This window comes from Myotis daubentonii, chromosome 15 (genome assembly GCF_963259705.1).
Source record: "Myotis daubentonii chromosome 15, mMyoDau2.1, whole genome shotgun sequence".
NCBI classification, from domain to species: Eukaryota; Metazoa; Chordata; class Mammalia; order Chiroptera; family Vespertilionidae; genus Myotis; species Myotis daubentonii.
Window position 1 is genome coordinate 56,961,311 of NC_081854.1, and position 20,708 is coordinate 56,982,018.

General features: G+C 62.8%; 1 protein-coding gene across 3 annotated transcripts in view; it reads left to right on the forward strand.

Moving 5' to 3' along the window:
• Nucleotides 1-20,708, forward strand: part of ZNF423 (zinc finger protein 423) — a 227,617-nt gene that overhangs the window by 129,316 nt on the left and 77,593 nt on the right. For 2 of the 3 annotated variants that reach the window (XM_059668099.1, XM_059668101.1), the window contains 2 exons: nt 564-3,784; nt 8,595-8,679. In XM_059668099.1, the coding sequence (XP_059524082.1) occupies nt 564-3,784; nt 8,595-8,679 (3,306 nt within the window). The remainder of the gene's footprint in view (nt 1-563; nt 3,785-8,594; nt 8,680-20,708) is intronic. The other variant, XM_059668100.1, reaches the window with a different exon arrangement.

The following is a 20,708-nucleotide window of genomic DNA, read 5'->3' on the forward strand; positions in this document are numbered from 1 at the left end:
ACTTCCCGCCTCGCGTGTGTCTGCCACCGGGCGGAGCCGCCCAACTTCCTCGGGGTCCCCCATCCCCCATGACGTGGCGCAGCCCAGTTCGTGAGCATGCACCGTGTTTCCTCGCCAAGGGTTGCCCATGCCCCCGGGACCAGTGAGAGGGCTTCCCGCCAGGGCAGGGGGTGGAGGGAGGGCACCCCGGGTCTCCATCAGGCGCTGCAACGTGTCTCATTTCCAGTGGCTCTGTCCCAGCGGCCCCTGTACCCCCTCAGGGAAGGGGCCAAGTCCTCCCTTTGCGCGGGGGCACCTTGTCCATCGAGGCCCAGGCAGGTGTCGCCGAGGGGAAGGGCACGGCCCCTCCATTTCCTGCCGCCGCCCCCCTGCCACCCCCTCTGAGGGCTGGAGGGCCCTCATGGCCACTGCCTTCCGGCCCCCCATCCCCCTCCGCCCCCGGCCGGCCAGCTGCAAGCCTCAGCCTCGCGGTGGAGACGCTGGCTCTGTCCTTGCCTCGCGGCCGCCCTGGGAATCACCTCTAATCTGCTCTCCGCCTTCCCCCCCTGCCCCCCGCCCCGCAGATGCTGACGACGACCCGCAGCTCTCCTGGGTGGCCTCGTCTCCCTCCAGCAAGGATGTGGCGTCCCCCACGCAGATGATCGGAGATGGCTGCGACCTGGGCCTGGGCGAGGAGGAAGGGGGCACGGGCCTGCCGTACCCGTGCCAGTTCTGCGACAAGTCCTTCATCCGCCTGAGCTACCTGAAGCGGCACGAGCAGATCCACAGCGACAAGCTGCCGTTCAAGTGCACCTACTGCAGCCGCCTCTTCAAGCACAAGCGCAGCCGCGACCGCCACATCAAGCTGCACACGGGCGACAAGAAGTACCACTGCCACGAGTGCGAGGCGGCCTTCTCCCGCAGCGACCACCTCAAGATCCACCTGAAGACGCACAGCTCCAGCAAGCCCTTCAAGTGCTCGGTGTGCAAGCGCGGCTTCTCGTCCACCAGCTCGCTGCAGAGCCACATGCAGGCGCACAAGAAGAACAAGGAGCACCTGGCCAAGTGCGAGAAGGAGGCCCGCAAGGACGACTTCATGTGCGACTACTGCGAGGACACCTTCAGCCAGACGGAGGCGCTGGAGAAGCACGTGCTCACGCGGCACCCGCAGCTCTCCGAGAAGGCCGACCTGCAGTGCATCCACTGCCCCGAGGCCTTCGGCGACGAGAGCGCGCTGCTCGCCCACATCCACCAGGCCCACGCCCACCAGAAGCACAAGTGCCCCATGTGCCCCGAGCAGTTCTCCTCCGTGGAGGGCGTCTACTGCCACCTGGACAGCCACCGGCAGCCCGACTCCAGCAACCACAGCGCCAGCCCCGACCCCGTGCTGGGCAGCGTGGCCTCCATGAGCAGCGCCACGCCCGACTCCAGCGCCTCGGTGGAGCGCGGCTCCACCCCGGACTCCACCCTGAAGCCGCTGCGGGGCTCCAAGAAGATGCGGGAGGACGGGCAGGGCTGGTCCAAGGTGGCGTACAGCTGCCCCTACTGCTCGAAGCGGGACTTCCCCAGCCTGGCCGTGCTGGAGATCCACCTGAAGACCATGCACGCCGACAAGCCGCAGCAGAGCCACACGTGCCAGATCTGCCTGGACGCCGTGCCCACGCTGTACACGCTCAACGAGCACGTGCTCAAGCTGCACAAGAACCATGCCTCCCCCGCGCTGCCCTTCGGCGGCCTGTCCGCCTTCCACTGCAACTACTGCCCCGAGATGTTCGCCGACATCAACAGCCTGCAGGAGCACATCCGCGTGTCCCACTGCGGGCCCGGCGCCACGCCGGCGGACGGCAGCAACGCCTTCTTCTGCAACCAGTGCTCCATGGGCTTCCTGACCGAGTCCTCCCTCACCGAGCACATCCAGCAGGCCCACTGCGGCGTGGGCGGCGCCAAGCTCGAGTCGCCCGTGGCGCGGCCCGCGCAGTCCTTCATGGAGGTCTACTCCTGCCCCTACTGCACCAACTCGCCCATCTTCGGCTCCATCCTGAAGCTCACCAAGCACATCAAGGAGAACCACAAGAACATCCCGCTGGCCCACGGAAAGAAGTCCAAGGCCGAGCAGAGCCCCGTCTCCTCCGACGTGGAGGTGTCGTCCCCGAAGCGGCAGCGGCTGGCGCTGAGCGCCGACGCCATCTCCAACGGCGAGTACCCCTGCAACCAGTGCGACCTCAAGTTCTCCAGCTTCGAGAGCTTCCAGACGCACCTGAAGCTGCACCTGGAGCTGCTGCTGCGGAAGCAGGCCTGCCCCCAGTGCAAGGAGGACTTCGACTCCCAGGAGTCCCTGCTGCAGCACCTGACGGTGCACTACATGACCACGTCCACCCACTACGTGTGCGAGAGCTGCGACAAGCAGTTCTCCTCGGTGGACGACCTGCAGAAGCACCTGCTGGACATGCACACCTTCGTGCTCTACCACTGCACGCTGTGCCAGGAGGTCTTCGACTCCAAGGTGTCCATCCAGGTGCACCTGGCGGTGAAGCACAGCAACGAGAAGAAGATGTACCGCTGCACGGCCTGCAACTGGGACTTCCGCAAGGAGGCCGACCTGCAGGCGCACGTCAAGCACAGCCACCTGGGCAACCCGGCCAAGGCGCACAAGTGCATCTTCTGCGGGGAGACCTTCAGCACCGAGGTGGAGCTGCAGTGCCACATCACCACGCACAGCAAGAAGTACAACTGCCGCTTCTGCAGCAAGGCCTTCCACGCCATCATCCTGCTGGAGAAGCACCTGCGCGAGAAGCACTGCGTGTTCGACGCCGCCGCCGAGAACGGCACGGCCAACGGGGTGCCCCCGGGCGCCGCCGCCACCAAGAAGGCCGAGCCGGCTGACCTGCAGGGCATGCTGCTGAAGAACCCCGAGGCGCCCAACAGCCACGAGGCCAGCGAGGACGACGTGGACGCGTCGGAGCCCATGTACGGCTGCGACATCTGCGGGGCGGCCTACACCATGGAGGTGCTGCTGCAGAACCACCGGCTGCGGGACCACAACATCCGGCCCGGCGAGGACGACGGCTCGCGCAAGAAGGCCGAGTTCATCAAGGGCAGCCACAAGTGCAACGTGTGCTCGCGGACTTTCTTCTCGGAGAACGGGCTCCGGGAGCACCTGCAGACGCACCGGGGCCCCGCCAAGCACTACATGTGCCCCATCTGCGGCGAGCGCTTCCCCTCTCTGCTCACGCTCACCGAGCACAAGGTGACCCACAGCAAGAGCCTCGACACGGGCACCTGCCGCATCTGCAAGCTGCCGCTGCAGAGCGAGGAGGAGTTCATCGAGCACTGCCAGATGCACCCCGACCTGCGCAACTCGCTCACCGGCTTCCGCTGCGTGGTCTGCATGCAGACGGTCACCTCCACGCTCGAGCTCAAGATCCACGGCACCTTCCACATGCAGAAGCTGGCGGGCAGCTCGGCCGCGTCCTCCCCCAACGGCCAGGGCCTGCAGAAGCTCTACAAGTGCGCGCTGTGCCTCAAGGAGTTCCGCAGCAAGCAGGACCTGGTGAAGCTCGACGTCAACGGGCTGCCCTACGGCCTCTGCGCCGGCTGCATGGCCCGCAGCGCCAACGGACAGGTGGGCGGCCTGGCCCCGCCCGAGCCCGCCGACCGGCCCTGCGCCGGCCTCCGCTGCCCCGAGTGCAGCGTCAAGTTCGAGAGCGCCGAGGACCTGGAGAGCCACATGCAGGTGGACCACCGCGACCTCACGCCGGAGACCAGCGGGCCCCGGAAAGGCACCCAGACGTCCCCCGTGCCCCGGGTAAGTGCGGCCGCCCGAGCCTGACCCCGGTGCCTTGGGGCCCGGCTGGTCCCCACGGGAGCCCCCACGCTGAGCTCTGCAGTGGCCCGAGGAGCAGCTCGCTCATGCCGCGGGCAGGCGGTGGGTTTAGTATGAGCCCCGTGTCGCCAGGGCCCCTCGAGCTGTGTGACACGTGGACATTATTGATCTCTCCGAGCCTCATTTGCCAAGAGCTCGTCTGGGAAAGGGGGGTCATTGTCTTGGCTGATGCCTTGTGAGGGCCCGTGACGTCGGCCCATGATGTCATCGGGGGAAGGGCCGGCGCAGTGCGTGTTCCCGTCGTCAGTCGCACAGGGTGTGCTCCAACCCTCCCGTCGTGTGGCGCCCGGCGGGCCTCCCGTCGTAGCGCCGTCATCCTTGTGATGGATGGGGCGGGCTTCTTCCCGGCGGGGTGGTCCGGAGGGGAAAGCCGCATTGCTTTCCCAGCTTTAGATCCAGGAGTCTTGACAACTCACGGAGGTAATATCCCCATCGAGGCCGGGCCTGGCATTCAGGGCTCAGGCGTGCTGGCTCTAACCACTGGCCAGTACCATCCACGGCAGCATCAGTATAGTCAGTGCAGTTGCTGGTACATGAAGGCCCTAGAAATGGTCCCGCTTACTGTTATCAATAACGATCCATTGACTGATTGATTGATTCATTCATCAAATTTGTCTTGAGTGTCCATTATGTTTGGTTGCCTAGCAGCCAAGGAGTCAGAAATGGACCCTGCCATGGGAGGTGCCAGACCGGGGAGCCACAGGCCCATACCCAGGGGTTTCAACGAGGCAGCGGCATCCGGGCTACTGGTGGGTCCACACGGGCTCTGGGGACAGCGGCCAGGGGGCACCTGATGGCGGGTCTGGAGCCGGCAGGGTCCTCGGGTGTCAGACAGGACGGGCTGGGGATCCCCACGGACTCAGGTTGTCTTGTTCCCAGATCGGTGCCAAGCACACCTCAGGGGTGTCTCCCCCTGGAGGCCGCTGTTGGCACCGCCGGCAGGGAGGTGGGATTTAGGGGAGGCCCCCCGGACACAGGAGCCGGTGGGGAGACGGGGATGTTTGCTGTGGGCTCAGAACTGGGGCCTGGGCCCGGGGACACCGAGGGGGGAGCTGGTGAGGGAATGAGGAGGCGGGAGAGAGGGAAGGCAGACTCCGCAGTGGGAGGCACTTTCGGGGTCCCTGGCCCAGCTCCCGAGCTAGGCCCTGATCGTGGCCCTTCCTGACCACTGCTGCCCAGCTCTGTCCTCAGCCTCAGCACGCTGGCCGGCCGGCGTGGGAGGACTTGGGAGCATCTGAGCCTGAAGTCAGGGGCCAGGGTTACCATCTCCTCTCCCTCTGTGACTTTTTTATTTTTGAGGATATTTTTCCATTGACTTTTTGAGAGTGGAAGGGAGGGGGGACAGAAAGAGAGAAGCATCGATGTGAGAGAGACACATCAATTGGTTGCCTCCTGCGCGCACCCCAGCTGGGGATCGAGCCTGCAACCAAGATATGTGCCCTTGACCGGTATTCCGTCTGCAGGCTGATGCTCTGAGCCGAATGGGCCAGGGCCCCACCCGTGACTTGACGGCTCTGGACCTCTGTCCTCCCGGTCAGGCCAGCGGGTACTAGAAACAAGAGCGGTCAGAGCAGCCGCGTCCTTCCCCACAGCGGACACTGGGGCCACTCGGGGTGTGTGTCTGCTCTGCTGGGCCAGGGCCTGCTCCGCGTCGGGTTGAATACGGTGCCTCATTCCCGGGCTGTGTTTCGCTCCGAGGATGGCGCGCATGGCGGACGCCCCTGTCATTCTCCCGTGGGTATCACCGCGGCCGTCTGTGGGGGCGAGGATGCCCACGGCTTCATCCATTCGGTGCTCCCAGAGCTCACGGGACAGACGAGGAGACGGGCTCGGGACAGTCAGGAGGTGGGCCTCGAGCCGCCTCTTTCGAGAGGCAGAGACGGGCCGTGAGCCCGGTGATAGGCGGTGCCACAGCCCGGCTTGACCCACACGGAGCCCATCCTGGCTACAAGACGGGCGAGGCCGGCGGGGGCGGGGCCTGGGGTGGTCACCCCCATGCTCCGGCTGGGCCCTGCTCTGCCCCCTCCCAGGTGCAGCCGGCCCCATCCCTGTCTCTGGCACTGCCCGCCACGGCGCTGGGGCTGCTGGAGCCGCCTCCTTCCCTGCCTCAGCCCTGGACCCCACATCCAGTACCGCTTCCTCAAGCCCCCACTGTGTAGGTATCGGTTCTTCTATTGTTTCCATGGCAACAACCTGGGAGCCTTGCTGCGACCTCTGCCTTGGCAGAGAGAGGACCCAGGCCCAGAAAGGGGGCGCCGTGGACCCCAGGACGCACAGCTGTGCGAGGCGGCGCCGCCGGGTCAGACCCGAGGGGCCCCGTTGGTGGCGCCCGGCAAGCCTTCCTGCCTGCGGCCGGGCCTGTGGGAGAGGAGGTGAGCGGGCGATCCCAGCGCGAGGCCCCGGGCAGATGGGCCGTGCGCAGACAGGAGCGAGACAAAGCCCGGCACCTCCCCGCTGAGGGCGCCGTCTCCGGGGCCTGGCCCCCTGCCTGGGCACGCCCGGGGGCAGGGGCCCAGCTGTCTGCCAGCCCCCGCCCGCCCCCCCCTCCCCCAGGACTCACGCAGGCAGGAGCAGACTCTGGGGGCTGCGAGGGGCTTGGGGGCTGGCAGGCTGGGACCCTCGGGAGCGTATCCATAGCAACCAGCTCTCGGAGGACTGGGTTCCCGTGGGGCCGAGGCTGCTGTTGGCTGGAGCGTGAAGCATTGAGGTTTCCGCCTCCCCCTCTGTGTATGGGTAATAACAGCATCACCCCGACTCCAGGCCACGGTGCCAAGGGGGCTATGGGGGTGCTTTCCCACGCCCTCCCTGAGCGGGAACAGGCGTCCCGATCAGAGGGCTCGCCCAGGCCACACCACCTTCCTGCCACCCGGACCAGAGCCGTCCTCAGTGGTCTGGGGCCTGGAGCCCCGGACGGCAGCTCAGATGGGGGCTCTGGAGGGAGCCTGCCGGGCCTGAATCCCGATGCGGGGCTGTGGCCAAGTGGCTTAGCCTCTTGGAACTCCACGTTCTCAGCCCTGCAGCGAGCTTGCGGAGATGGAGTGTTCCGAGTAGACAGTGCCTGCACACAGTAGGTGCTCAAGTAATGTGAGCTGTGGTCGCCATCCTGGACCTCAGCAGCTCTGCTGTCTGTCCTTCCCCTCGCCTGCCCTCCTGACCCCGTGTCCGCATCCTCTATGTTCTCCTGCCCGGGTCTCGGTGGCTGCGCGGGGCCAGGCTGGGGAGGCAGCCTGGCCTCGGGCCCCGGGGCTCAGCGTTGCTTCTCCTGGGCCCCTGCCCGCCCCCGGGGAAGCGGCAGGTGGCAAAGGAGCTGCTCTGAATGCCAAGCTCTGTGCGTGGTTGTCGCCCGGCGGGGCTGACACTCTGGAGGAGGGGGCGTCTCCTGGGGATGGAGAAGGGGAGACAGACCGAGAGGAGGTGTTGGGGCGAGGAGGGGGCGGCCAAGGTTGCAGCGGGAAATCCAGGGTGAGAGAGAGAGAGAGAGAGAGAGAGAGTCCTCACCCGCTTCTCCACGTGCTTGTCCCCCCAGCCTGGGGATCGGCAGCCCCACCAGTGCCCTCTGCTCGGACATGGGCACCCCAGCCGCGCAGGCAAGGCCACGGGGCCGTCTTTGTGCCAAGCCGCTGGGTCCACATATACCTTCGCGGGTGTGGTGTGGTGAGCCTGTGTGTGTGCGTGTGCATGCCTGTGTGTGAGTGCACACGTGGGCACGGGAGTCTGCAGGAATGGTCATGGGGTGCGGATATGGGTGGGGCTGTGCACACGGGGCCAGAGGCTGCTGGTGCATCTCAGGACGTGGAGAGGATGGGCATGGCTACGAGGGTTCCAGGGAGGGTGATGAAGCTGTTTAGGGATGAGACTGGATGTGTCAGCCTGAGTGAGCTTGTGGTCTTCCCTCCGTGGAGGGTGTGGCGTCCGTGCACCTGTGATGTGGGGAGCTGGTGGTCGACTGGGGTGTGGGGGTGGGTTCAAGGGGGCTTGTGTGTCACTGGAGATTGGGGTGAGGGTGAGCATGGGGTGTACATATGTGTGTTGTATGTCTGTGTGTGTCCTCATGTGCATGTCCAACCCTGTGTAGATGGCTGGCTGGCTGGATAGAGGTGTGTGTGTGTGTGTGTGTGTGTGTGTGTGTAAGTAGGTAGGTGGACAGATGGGTAGATGAATGGGTGAAGAGGAGGATGGGTGGGTGAATGGATGAAGAGGAGGATGGGTGGGTGGGTGGAGGATGGGTGGGTGAATGGGTGAAGAGGAGGATGGGTGGGTGGGTGGAAGATGGGTGGGTGAATGGGTGAAGAGGAGGATGGGTGGGTGGGTGGAGGATGGGTGGGTGAATGGGTGAAGAGGAGGATGGGTGGGTGGGTGGAAGATAGGTGGGTGAATGGGTGAAGAGGAGGGTGGGTGGTGAATGGGTGAAGAGACAGAGGGTAGGTAGGTGGAGAATGGGTGGATGGCCTGGCACACCCTCCTGCGGGGCAGCCTCCCTCAGCTTCCTCGCGTGACCGTGGGAGGGGGCAGGTCCGCAGGCCTGGCAGGGAGCCGCTGCTGTGGATGCAGCCCGACCCCGTTCCCGGGCTGCAGAGCTGGTTCAGAACAGGCGGAGGAACACGGCCCAGAGCGGCCCCGGGGGGACCAGAGCCAGCGGGGAACCCCGAGCGAGCTGGGCTGCGGACCTCCTGCCTCTGCTCGCCCCTCCCTCCCGCCTGTCTGACTCCTGCCTGTTTCGGTTTCCAAACAGAAAAAGACCTACCAGTGCATCAAGTGCCAGATGACCTTCGAGAACGAGCGCGAGATCCAGATCCACGTGGCCAACCACATGATCGGTAAGGGGGCCGCGCCGGGGTCGCGGGCCGCCGTTCCTGTCCTCCCGCCGCCGGCTCTGAGGGTGAGGGGGGACATGGCCGCTGTGGCGGGGCATTTCGGGTGGGAGAGCGAGGGCCGGCCCCGGCTCCGCACCCATCACAGTCCCACCTGTGACAGCCTCTTCACCTCCCGGCCTGTTTCCCTCCGTGTCCGGGACGAAGCGCTTTCCCGCGGGCAGGCACTCGGGCCCTCGTGCTTCCGCGTCGTACGCCATGACGTTGAGCAGACTTCACTGCTCACATCTCCCACTGAGCTGGCGGGTCCCTCGGGCACATGTCCGACAGGACGCTCACGGATTCACGCAGCGTTTCCCTGTTCCCCTTCAAGAGGTTCGGACTCCGCAAAACCCCTCCTTCCCGAGAGGGGAGCTTTCCGAGTCCCGGGGGGCCCCACGCAGCCCGAGGTGTGGGTGTGGAGGGAAGCTGTGAGTCTCACGTGCCTTCCGTGGGTGGGCGTGGACCCCTGGCGGGGGCCCTGGGAGAGAGGGCCCGGCTGGGCTTCCCCTGAGCGCAGGGCGCGTGGGGAGGGGTGGCGGTGTGGACTCGGAGCCTGCGGTCCTGGTGTCCTGGGTCTCAGGTGCAGGTGTGGCCACCTTCTCCAGGCCCCTGCCGTCTGAGAAGAGGGGGTCAGTCTCGCCTTGAGCTTCCTGATGATCACTTCCTCCCTCCTTCTCTTCCTCTGAATCTTTTCACTGGAGTCTTAACAGCAGCCACGCCTCAGAGGAGTTTTGTACAACCTTTAAATGATGGTGTGCATAAAAAAACAGCCACGGATGGCACCGCGAATGCGTTCTCACAAACCGAGCACACCTGTGTGTGTGCCACCCGCTGAGGAAGCCGGCCTTTCCTGCACCCAGAACCCCCTGCCTGGCCCTCCCCCCCCCACAGGTCACCCGCATCCTGGTGACTAGCAGCTTAGGTTGCTCTGGCCTGTTTTGCACTAAATGAGTTCATAGCGTCTCCGCTAGTTTGTATCTGGCGTCTTTTGCTCTTTCATGTGAGCGCCTGTGGCTGGACAGGGTTCCTTTTCACGGGTGTGTAATATTCCACGCATGACCGCATCGCCATCCATCCGCTCGCGATGGGCGCCCAGGGAGCTTGCATTCTGAGTTGTTTCCATTCATGCGCTGCCGTGAGCGTCGCTGTAGGTGTCGGGTGAACGTGTGCGTGCCGTTTTCAGTGGCCAATGGCCGTCTCTAGGGCTGGCTGGGTGGGTCACGGCTGGGAGTCGGCTCGCCTTCGGTGGGTGTGACAGCTTTCCAAAGTGGCTGTCTGACAGCATGCTGCCCCAGCGGCTGAGAGAGTGACCACATTGGTGCTCAGGGCGAGTCTGGCCCCTGGTGCCCCCGCCCCCACCACCAGCTCCAGCATCGCCGTGCTCAGTGGGTGCAGGGGCCCAGCGTCCCAGGGACCAGGAGCGGGCCCCCCGAAGGCGCTGATCCTGACCTTGTGTGTGGTGGGGCTCCCCCGAGGTGAGGGGACGCTAGGGACCCAGGACGGGCAGGCAGGGCCCTGAGAATTGGGCCTGACAGGGGAACTGGCGGCTTTCTCATTTCCTCCGTTTGAAAGCCCTGCCCATGTCGTGACCTCCTGGTTCATAGGTCGACGCTCAACCACGGAGCCCCGCCGGCTGGGTGAGAGGTTTCCTCTTGACTAGAGTGTTGGGTGATGTGAAAGGAGAAATGATGGGCCTGTGTGTGAGTGGGGGGCTGGGCGTCAGGGTCCCGCCTGGAGGGGGACAGGGACCCTCACCCGCACCTGCTCTGCCGTGCTGGCTGCTGGCCGGGGAGCCAGAGGCCCGGGGAGCAGGCAGCAAGGAGCTGTGGTCTCAGAGCTGAGGTTTCACCCCAGGCAAGACGTTTCTCACTAGCAGAAGGCCTCACCATGCAGGTCCTGGGTACGTGACCCCATGGGAGCTGTACCCCCTCTGGGTCTAGCCTGCCCTCCCCCAACTCGCCCTCCCCTGGCCACGCCCACTCGATTGAGCCAAGACCATGGGCTGAGCACCAGCGACGTGTGAGTGCTGGGTGGGCTCTGTGGGCGTTAGAGGGCGAAGGGGACACAGTCCCTGTCCCTTCCCGCGTCCCCTAGAAGTCGCCACAGCAGACCCCGCGCAGCGAAGGGCGGCGGTCACGTCGGGTGAGGGTGTAGCAGGGGCCATGGCTGAGCCCTCGTGTGCCAGGCCCCCTGTGCAGGTGCGGCTCTTCCATCTCCCAGAGGAGGCTGTCCGCCCCGCCCACCTCCTCCCAGCCAGGACCGCAAGGAGCCAGGGCCTGAATAAAAGCCGGAAGAGCCCGGCCGGCGTGGCTCAGTGGGTGAGCGTCGACCTATGAACCAGGAGGTCACAGTTCTATTCCCGGTCAGGGCACATACCCGGGTTTCTTGTTCGATTCCCAGTGGAGGGCGTGCAGGAGGCAGCCGATCCATGATTCTCTCTCATCACTGATGCTTTGATCTCTCTCTCTCTCCCTCTCCCTTCCTCTGTGAAATCAGTAAAAAAATATTAAAAAGGACGCAGAGGGCAGGCCCCCCTCTGTGTGTGGCCCCACCAGGGCCTGTGGTGGGAGAGACCCCACTCGGCACAGTTGTGGGCGTTCAGCAGCAGCTGGGTCTGTGTGTCCCAGCCCCCACCAGTCCCTGCTGTGTTTGAAGGGGATGCTTTGTGTCCCCAACCTGGTCCCTGTGGGCACCTGCGTGTGCAACCTTGGGCTTATGCACTAGGGAGCCATGGAAGGTTCTGGAGCAGGGTGTCGCCTGGACATGGCCGCGTGCTGCAGGGCTGTCAGCCTGGCGGCCGTGCCGAGGAGGGTGGGAGAGGACAGAGGCCGCCTGGGCTGGCCCAGGGGTGAGGGCATGAGACGGTGGGGGCTGGGGACAGAGAGGAGGGAAGTGAGCGGCTATATTTGGCTGTGCCGTGTGCCTCGCGGCCCTGGTGGCTGGGAAGGTGGTGGGGCTGACAGTGGGAGGTGTGACTGGAAGAGAGCCAGGCTCCAGGGCCCTGGCGGGGGGCGGAGGAGGCTCTGCAGTTCCAGTAAAAACTGTTGGGGCCCAGCTCCCTGTGGACAGCTTCCCCTGCTAAGTGGCCGGGCCCAGCGTGGCCGCCCGGAGCTGGTGGCAGGCACCAGGGGGACTGGGCGGGTAGAGCGGCCCCTTCAGCGTGGCGGCCTTCTCGTAAACCCGGGGCCTGGGGTCTGAGAGGCCTCCCCGCGGGCCCGGCTGCCGGAGACTCCCCGGGGGACGCTAAACGGGCCTGTTTATAGCGCGGCCTCTCCGTGGCTGTGCAGCCTCCGGCCGGGAGTTACGATAACTCGGGGACACAGACCCATCGTCTTGGAAACGCATCCCCAGTACCCCTCCCCGGCGGCAGCTGACCTGGGAGTGGTGTGGAGCTCACAGATGGGGGAGGGGCTTTTGAAATCTTCTTGGCACTGGGGTCTCCTTTGAGTACCCCTCCCCTCTGGGCTTCCCCCAGCTTTTAGGGCCCCCCCCAACCCCCTGCAGCCACTTCACACATTTGGGACAGCGCACAGCTCTGTCTTGCTGCCTCCTGCCCGCGTGGCCTGGCTCTGCCCAGCCGCCCATCCCCACCTCCCATCAGCCCCCCACAGCCCCTGCCCCCCAGATGCTGGGAGCATGGCCACCCCGGGCTCCCCGGGGCCTTCGAGCAAGGGCTGAAGGAGAGGCTTGTGGGCGCTGGGCAGAGGCAGGCCCTCCGGTGGCTGGAGAAGGAGTTGGCCCTGGTGTGTTGAACATGTACCAGATATGTGCGAGGCGTGTGCAGCCCTCCCAGGGCACTGGGGGCCTCAGACTCCCAGGAGGAGATTGCGGGGGGAGACCTGCCCCCCATCCGCCTGTGGACATCTCTCCTCTCAGCCCCTGTCGGATGAGCGGCTGGGTTCGGGGTCTGAGAACGTGTCCTTGAAAGAATGAACTTGCTGTGACCTGGGTGGGCCTCCCAGGGAGGGAGTGATCGGCTGTGGGCCCTTGCTCAGGGCTCTGCGGGCCCCGGGGGAGCCGAGGAGGGTCAGGTGGGAAGGGACCGGCCTCGGAAACCTCGTCAGGAACGCCTGCCTGCTGAGTCCCTGGAAAGGGGCGTGGGCCTTCGGGCCGGCAGCCGGGCCCTCCCCGGGGCATCGGTCATCCTGGGTTCGGGGCTTTCTCCGTCCCCTCAACCCCTTTCCCGGCGCCTCTGCAGGGCCGAGCTTTGCTGTGGGTGGTGAAGGGGTGGAGGTGTGTGGATCGGCCTCTGACCCGCTGCTCAGGCCGCCCCTCCGTGCCGGGCTGGGGTCCTTGTCTGTCTTCTCTCGGCGGCAGGATGGGCCCTGGTCTACCTGGGGCGGGTCTGCTCAGAGTGTGTGCGTGCGTGTTTGTGTATGTGCGCGCGCGTGTGTTTGTGTTTGCATGTGTGTATGCATGTGTATGTGCGTGTGCTTGTGTGTGTGAGAGAGAGCGAGAGCGCGCGCTTTTCTGCCTTCTAAGTCTCCAAGGTGCCCCTCCCCGTGCCACCTGCAGAGCCCCCTCTCCCCACGGAGTTCGGTGCAGGTTCAGGAGCCTCCCTGTCAGGACCCTGAGCTGTGCAGGGAGCCTGTAGCCAGCTCTTCCCTCCTTGCTACCCCCCACCTCCCTCAAGAGGGCACAGTTGCCTTCCCCCTTCACAGCCCCGGGGCTCGGGTGCCAGCTATGAGCGCAGCCCGGGCCTCGCCCACTCAGAGTGCACGGCCCCGCCAGCCCCTGCTCCTTCTCCTCGCGCCGTGGTGAGGACGCGGGCTCGGGGTTGTGCTGGCGTTTCTCTCAGTCACCCCGTCACCGGGCTGAGGTGAGGAAACACCGTTCAGGGGACCCTTCGGGCCTCCTGTTCTGGGTGCCGGGCCGTTGGAAAGTTTTGTCGTCAGCACATCTGTCCTTTGTCGCACAGCGGGTGGCCTGTCAGGCAGCGAATGGAAAGTGGACGCCTGTTCGTCCACCTGCCCGCTGGGCCGTCTCCAGGCCTCTGGGACCCTCGGGCTCGTCTCCTGGACGGGCGGGCGCTCTGCTCTGTCCCAAGTCGCTGGCAGATCCGATGTGATGTCCGTGGCAGCTGGTGTCTGGGTTGAGGTCAACGGTGAGGGCGTGGGGGCCCAGCCGGGGGGTTGCCGACGGTGGCTGTCTCCTGCCCGCCTGCCTGCCTGTGTTCTCTGACCTGCTTTTTGCTACTTGCCCTCTGCCCACATCCAGATCTTGCAGCGCAGACATCTGAATAACATGAGAAAACCCCAGGGCCTTTAGTCTCCATCGGGTGCCTTGCTATCAAAAGCTGCTTCCGGCACCAGGCCCCCCTTTGCCTGGCCCAGCCCCAGGGCTCCCCTCGCCCGGCCCCTGCTCCTGGTGGGCCTCAGGGGTGGGCCCGCATCTGGAGGACTTGGAGGGTGAGGGAGGGTGGGGGCTGGGTACTTCCTTACTCTTTTGTGTAAGTTACTCAGTGATGGATTGCTTACCCCTCTTCTCTGTGGCCACGGTGCCCTCGGATATGGAGGGAGAACCCGCTCCGTCATTTGTGCAAAATGACCATTCAGGGCCCTGTGTTAGAAAGTGAAGACTTCCGCCCTCACCGGTTTGGCTCAGTGGATAGAGCGTCGGCCTGCGGACTGAGGGGTCCCGGGTTTGATTCCGGTCAAGGGCATGTACTTTGGTTGCGGGCACATCCCCAGTGTGGAGGGGTGTGTGTGTGTGCAGGAGGCAGCTGGTCGATGTTTCTCTCTCATCGATGTTTCTAACTCTCTATCCCTCTCCCTTCCTCTCTGTAAAAAATCAATAAAATATATTTTTTTCAAAAAAGAAAGAAAATGAAGATTTCTGCCGGCCGCTGTGGCTCGGTGGTTGAGTGTCGACCTATGAACCAGAAGTTCACGGTGCGATTCCTGGTCAAGGGCACATGCCCGGGTTGCAGACTCGATCCCCAGTAGGAGGTGTGCAGGAGGCAGCCCATCCATAATTCTCTCTTGTCATTGATGTTTCTCTCTCTCTCTCTCTCTCTCTCTCTGAAATCAATAAAAAAACTTTTTTTAAAAAAGAAAGAAAATAAAAACTTCCAAGATCAAGCTATGAGACCAAGTTCAGGGCCCTTAACGCAGGCCCGTGTGCGGCCACACACGTCACGCACCCACGAAACCAGTGCTGCTTGGAGGCAAGATTCTTTGAGTGGCAGGAAGCCCTGGGGACTCTGCTGTGTGGAGTGTGCTTCTGCAGGTCGCCGGCTGCACAACGCCAGGGGGCGCCATGCACACCGTCTACATGGGGCGCTGCCTCCTGGGGGTCCCCCAGCCAGACCCTGCCAGGGGCGGGACCCCGAGCCCCCGGACCTGCCCCGCCTCCGCGGGTGCAGATTCTCCCTCCACCCGGTGCTGGGGCCTCCCCTCCCACCCTCCCTTTCTCCTTGGCGTTTCGGGGACACGTTCCTCCACGGAACCGAGGTGCCAGGCTCCGTGCGGGCGCTGTTGGGGCCGCTTCCGCTCCTCCGTGCCGTGCGCCCGCCGGCGGCTCCGCTGCTAACCTTTGGGGTTTGCGCGCAAAATAGAAACTCGCTTTGTAGGTCAGTTTGTCAGTAATTTTGGCAGCTGCGGGGCCACCGAGGGAACGAGGCTCGGTTCCCACTTGTCTCTCCTGCTCGGTTTGGAGCCTTGAGCGGAGCCCTTCCCGGGAGGCGCGCTCACCCCTGCCGGAAGCGCGAGCCCGCTTTCCCTGACCTGGTTTCCAACCGGCGGGAGCCGTCCTGCCTGCTGTGAGCACGGGGCCGGAGAAGGAATCGGGTCCGCACCAGCCCGCCCAGCCTGCGGCCCCGGCCTTGCTTTCCTGGGCAGGTGGCACTTGGAGGAGGCCGCGAGGGGTGGACGTTTCTGCCGAACCTGCCACTCGCCTGAGCCTCCCTTTGCCCTCTGTGACCTGCCGCTGGCCCTCCTGGCCCTGCACAACCCCTCCTGTCCTCCGTCCCCCAGCCCCCAGCCTGGGCTGTGGACGTTCTGGGCATCTTCCACCATGATGAGCTCCCGGTGCCCAGTTGTGTGCCCCCTGCTGCAGGGGGGAGGGGGTGGTGAGCAAGTCCTCGTCAGACCCTGCCTCCAAGGGCCTGGCAGTGAGGCTGGTGGGATTGGTTGTCAGAGAGAACGGTGTTCAGGGAGTGCTCAGACAGGTGCCTGGAGAAGTCCGGGAGGGCTTCCTGGAGGAGGCGGCGAGGCCCTGGACTCTGGGCCCTCCCCCCTCTCTCTATTATTTGGGGGGCCCCTGCGGAGCACTTTGGAACAGAGCATCTCTAGTTCAGGACAGGAAGTGGGAAAGTCCATCCCACCCAGACAGTAATTCGGCTCCAAATGCGTGTGTGGGACCTGCCGCCAGGACCTGAGTGGATTCGGAGCTCGTCCAAGACCCCACGGTCATCCTGAGGCTGCAGAGTGAGGGCTCCAGGCGGGGTGAGTGCCAGGGGAGGGGACTGCAAGGAGGGAGAAGAGAGCAGATTGGGGCCTGGGGGAGCTCCCAGGTGTCTCAAGGAGTGAGACCCTGGCTCCTGGCTCCAGGCCCCTCGGAGAAGGCAGGTGCCTGGGGGCACCACCAGCTGCTCCGTTAGGTCCAAAGCCCCGAGTGCTCCCTGGGGTGCGGAGGCGGCTCCGGCTCCCTGGACAGGCCCCTGGGTTGATGTCTGCACAGAGCGCTGCCTTTGGGGGCTGGGGGAGCATCTGTAGGGAAGGAGCTGCGGGGCGGCAGAGGCCGCATTCCAGCCCGTCCTCCCCCCACGTGCCAGGCCCTGCCACGGGGACTGTGCCACGTAATCCTCACATCAACCCTCCAGGGACACCCTATTCTCCCATTTTATGGATGGGAACATTGCGGACCGCAGCGGAGGGGATACCTGCTCGGCAGGAAGCGGTCAGAGCAGGGTCAGGACCCAGGTGGGCTGGCGACAGACCCCTGTGCTCAACCACGTGCCACGCCACCCCCCTGTGGTCGCGGAGCCTCTCACCCACAGAGCTGCTGCCTACAGGGCGGCGTTCGCTGGACACTTTCCAGCTGCCTGTTCCGGGTGTTTCCGGCGGCCACCTCCGCCCGAGGGATCTCACCCGGGGCTGTAGGTCCAGCCTCCAAATCCCACCCACGTGGCCCTGCAAGATTACCCTCCCCCCTCCCGGTTCCCTTCCTCCTTCCCTTTTTCTGTAAACACCGACGCGGAGAAATTCGTGGATCACACGTCCACGCGAGGACCGCCGGCCCAGGCCGCTGCGCACTAGGGGACATCCTGAAATGAAGCCGGGAGCGCGGGCCGGCCGCAGCCCCTGCTGAGCGATGATGATTTATTTCGGGAACGTGGCCGTCATTAGTATCCTCGGTGTCGGAGCCGCGCGCCGGCCGGGTCTGCGGCCGAGGGAGCCTTCGGGGCCATTACCAGCTAATGGCTCAGTGTGGGCGAAGGAGGCCACCGTCAATCTCCGCGCTGGCGGGTAATAAACGCGCCGGTCCCTTCCCGCTCCCGCCCGGGGCGCGCGTGGCTCACCGGCTCCTGCCCCGGTCCCAGGCCCGGCTTCGTCCCCCCTGCCCCGGGGGCCCCCCGCGTCCCTCCTCAGCTTGGAAAACGGAGGCCGGGAAGAGGCCCAGGGCGGTGCCCACCTGGCCCAGAATTTAGAAGCCCAGGCTCGCTTGGGAGCTCTCGGTTCTGTTGGCGTGGTGTTCGGGGCGTCTTCCTGAGTGTGGTTGCAAGGCCTGCGTGACACGCTGGGCGGCGCTGTCATGGACTCTCTGAGCATCATAGTGGGTCTCAGAATTGCAGGTGCCCAGATTGTGGGGTCCTGAGACCCCAGACTTGGAGTCCCATAGAGTTCGGGATCTCAGCGCCAGACCTGCCCCCCACCCCCCACCCCCGTGGTGCCTGGAGAGCCGCGCTCCTACGCGTGACCCCACAACGCAGGCTTTCCGCGCCAACCAGGCGCTGTCCAGAGCGCACTGTCCAGGAATGCATGCAGTCACGTGTGTGACTTACATATGGTACCAGCCGCACTGGAGACAAGCCCGAGGAAACATGCTATACATGTTTTTATTGAACTCCGAACGTCCAAGTCACTGGTTGTACCATATAATCAACTGGAAAGTGATGATGAGATTTTTTTTTGCCTTCTTTTTCTCATACTAAGCCTGCAAAATCCGATGTGTGTGTGTGTGTGTGTGTGTGTGTGTGTATACTTAATACATATTCTTATTGATTTCAGAGAGGAAAGGAGAGGGGGGAGAGAGAGAGAGAAACATCAATGATGAGAGCGAATCATGGATCGGCTGCCTCCTGCACGCCCCGCACTGGGGATGGTGCCCACCAACCGGGCCTGTGTCCTGACCGGGAATCGAACTGTGACCTCCTGGTTCCTAGGTCGACGCTCACCCACTGAGCCCCGCCGCCCGGGCCATCCGATGTGTAATTTGCAGACCGCGCATCTCTGCCTGGACCGGCCCCATCTCGAGGGCCGTGGCCCGTGGCCGGCGGGGCGGACAGTGCGGCCCTGGGTGGGGGCGTCCTTGTTCCTGATGGGACGTGGGGGCTGCGGGCTCACGAGGGAGCAGGGGTCCCCTTCCTAGGAGGCTCCCGGGATCAGTGGCAGAGACCTGGATTTCCATCTGGACTTTGGAAACAGGCATTCGCCACTTGCCATCCTGCCAGCCCTTCGTTCATCACGGCTGCTGCAGGGGTGGCCCCCAAGTCGCCTCTCCTGCCCCGAGGGAGCCCCGAGACCCTCAGCTAGAGCAGGAGGCCAGGCAGCCCCACGGGGAGAGAGGAGCCCCACAACCCAGGCGCCCCTTTCTTTCTTGCTTCTGGCCTTGGGGGAGCAGAACGCTGGGCAGTGCCTGCTGGCGTGTGGCCTCCCGCCTGCCAGTGCCCGGCGGGTGTGTGTGTGTGTGTGTGTGTGTGTGTGTGTGTGTGTGTGCAGATGGTGGGGGAGGGGCACCCAGCTCTCTGCCTGATGCCCCTCCCCCCCCCTCGCCATCTTCCTGCTGTCCGTGGAGGTCACCTTCCCGGCCTGGCGCTGCGAAAGTGCTTCTCAGGGCTCCTCCTGAGGCCCCGGGAGATAAAAGCCGGGCTGTGGGGATGGTGCGGAGGGAGCCAAATTCTATTTATAATATTAAAATGAGTGCATTTGTGCCTCGCTGTTCTCCAGGGTTTTTTGTTTTTTTTTTCCCATAAGGAGAAAAACACAAATTAGCATTTTTCCATTTCCATATATTGACTAGAAAAATCGCCTGCTCTCAATTAAGACCTATAGCTTTTGGGATGTATGCAACAATTTTATAAAATATTTACAGCGAGATTTGCATTTTCCACGGTGCTACGGTTTTTCTTGTGTTTAGGGGAAGGCGCGAGGCCTGGGAGAGGCGAGGGAGGAGAGGCGCTCTCTGGAAGGCGGGGGCCAGAAGGCTTCGGGCTGTTTTTCTTGCCTTTTCGGGGTTTCTGGGGTCGTCTGTGATAATTACCTCCGGCCAGCCGATCCACCACGGGCGATCGTATTTGTTAGCCTGGCTGCTTTTGACAAATCTATCACTTTCCCTTTAAAACTTGCGGGAATGGAGCTGTCTGCGGCTGTTGTGCGAACATTTTTTTCCGAATGTAAAAGCATGCCGTAAAGAACGTAGCTATTTCCTGGATAATTTGCAGTTGTATATTTTATGTTAATTTCACCGAAAATACTGCACCCCTGCCAGGCTTCCTAGCGGCTCACTGTGATATGAATAATTTCTAGTGAATCATTTTTTTTCCTTCATTTAAGATTTGGCACCTTTTTAAGATTTTAATAATAGCAACAAGGAGGAAGATTTAGAACAAGTGAAACATTAGTGCCAAAGAAATTCACGTCGAGCGCTAATGTGAGCTCGCACGAATAATTACATGGGAAGCGGTTGCCACAGATGTTTTTCCTTGTAACGTAATAACTGTTTACCAAACTGTTTATTTTAGGCCTTTTGGTTTATAATAAAATATTTATCCCTTCTCAGCTGTAATAAAAAAATATTGACGAGATGCTATAGAGGTTTGCAAAGACGATTGATCTGTTTACTCTCCGGGAAGCGAGCGTGGTATCAAAGTTCGGTGCTATTTCGGTGGATGGGTCAAGGTTAGCAGAACCCGGTTCCGTTTTAGCGTCTGTTCCCTAATTTACTGGTAGAGAGCCGATCAGGTACAAAAGTTAGTATTTTGTTAGCCTGTTGTTGGGTCGGGTTATTGGTAGATAGTGTAATTTAAAAAAAAAATTTATGTGTTGAATTGAGAGCGAGAAACACTGATTTGCTGTTCCCCTTATTAATGTTCCACTTATTGATTATTGGTTGCTTCTTTTTTTAAAATATATATTTTATTGATTTTTTACAGAGAGGAAGGGAGAGAGAGAAACATTGATGAGAGAGAAGCATCGATCAGCTGTCTCCTGCACACCCCCTACTGGGTCTGTGCCCGCAACCAAGGTACATGCCCTTGACCGGAATTGAACCTGGGACCCTTGAGTCCACAGGCCGACGCTCTATCCACTGAGCCAAACCGGTCAGGGCAATTGGTTGCTTCTTGTATGTGTCCTGACTGGGGATCGAACCCGCAACCTTGGCGTATCGGGATGACGCTCCAACCAGTTGAGCTGTCGGGTCAGGGTCTAGAGCAGCGGTTCTCAACCTGTGGGTCGCGAACAATGAAAATACATCCTGCATATCAGATATTTACATGACGATCCATAACAGTAGCAAAATTGCAGTTATGAAGTAGCAATGAAAATAATTTTCTGGTTGGGGGCCACCACAACATGAAAGGGTCGCGGCATTAGGAAGGTTGAGAACCAATGGTCTGGAGAGTGTATTTTAAATAGAATCCTGAGATCGGAGTCCCGCCTGTGGACTGGGAAACATCAGAGCTGCCGTCCATATAAATCAGATGGGCTCTGGGGGTGGGGGTGGGGTGGGGGCATGAAGATGCTGTTGTCACATTTAGGTCCAGGCAGGAG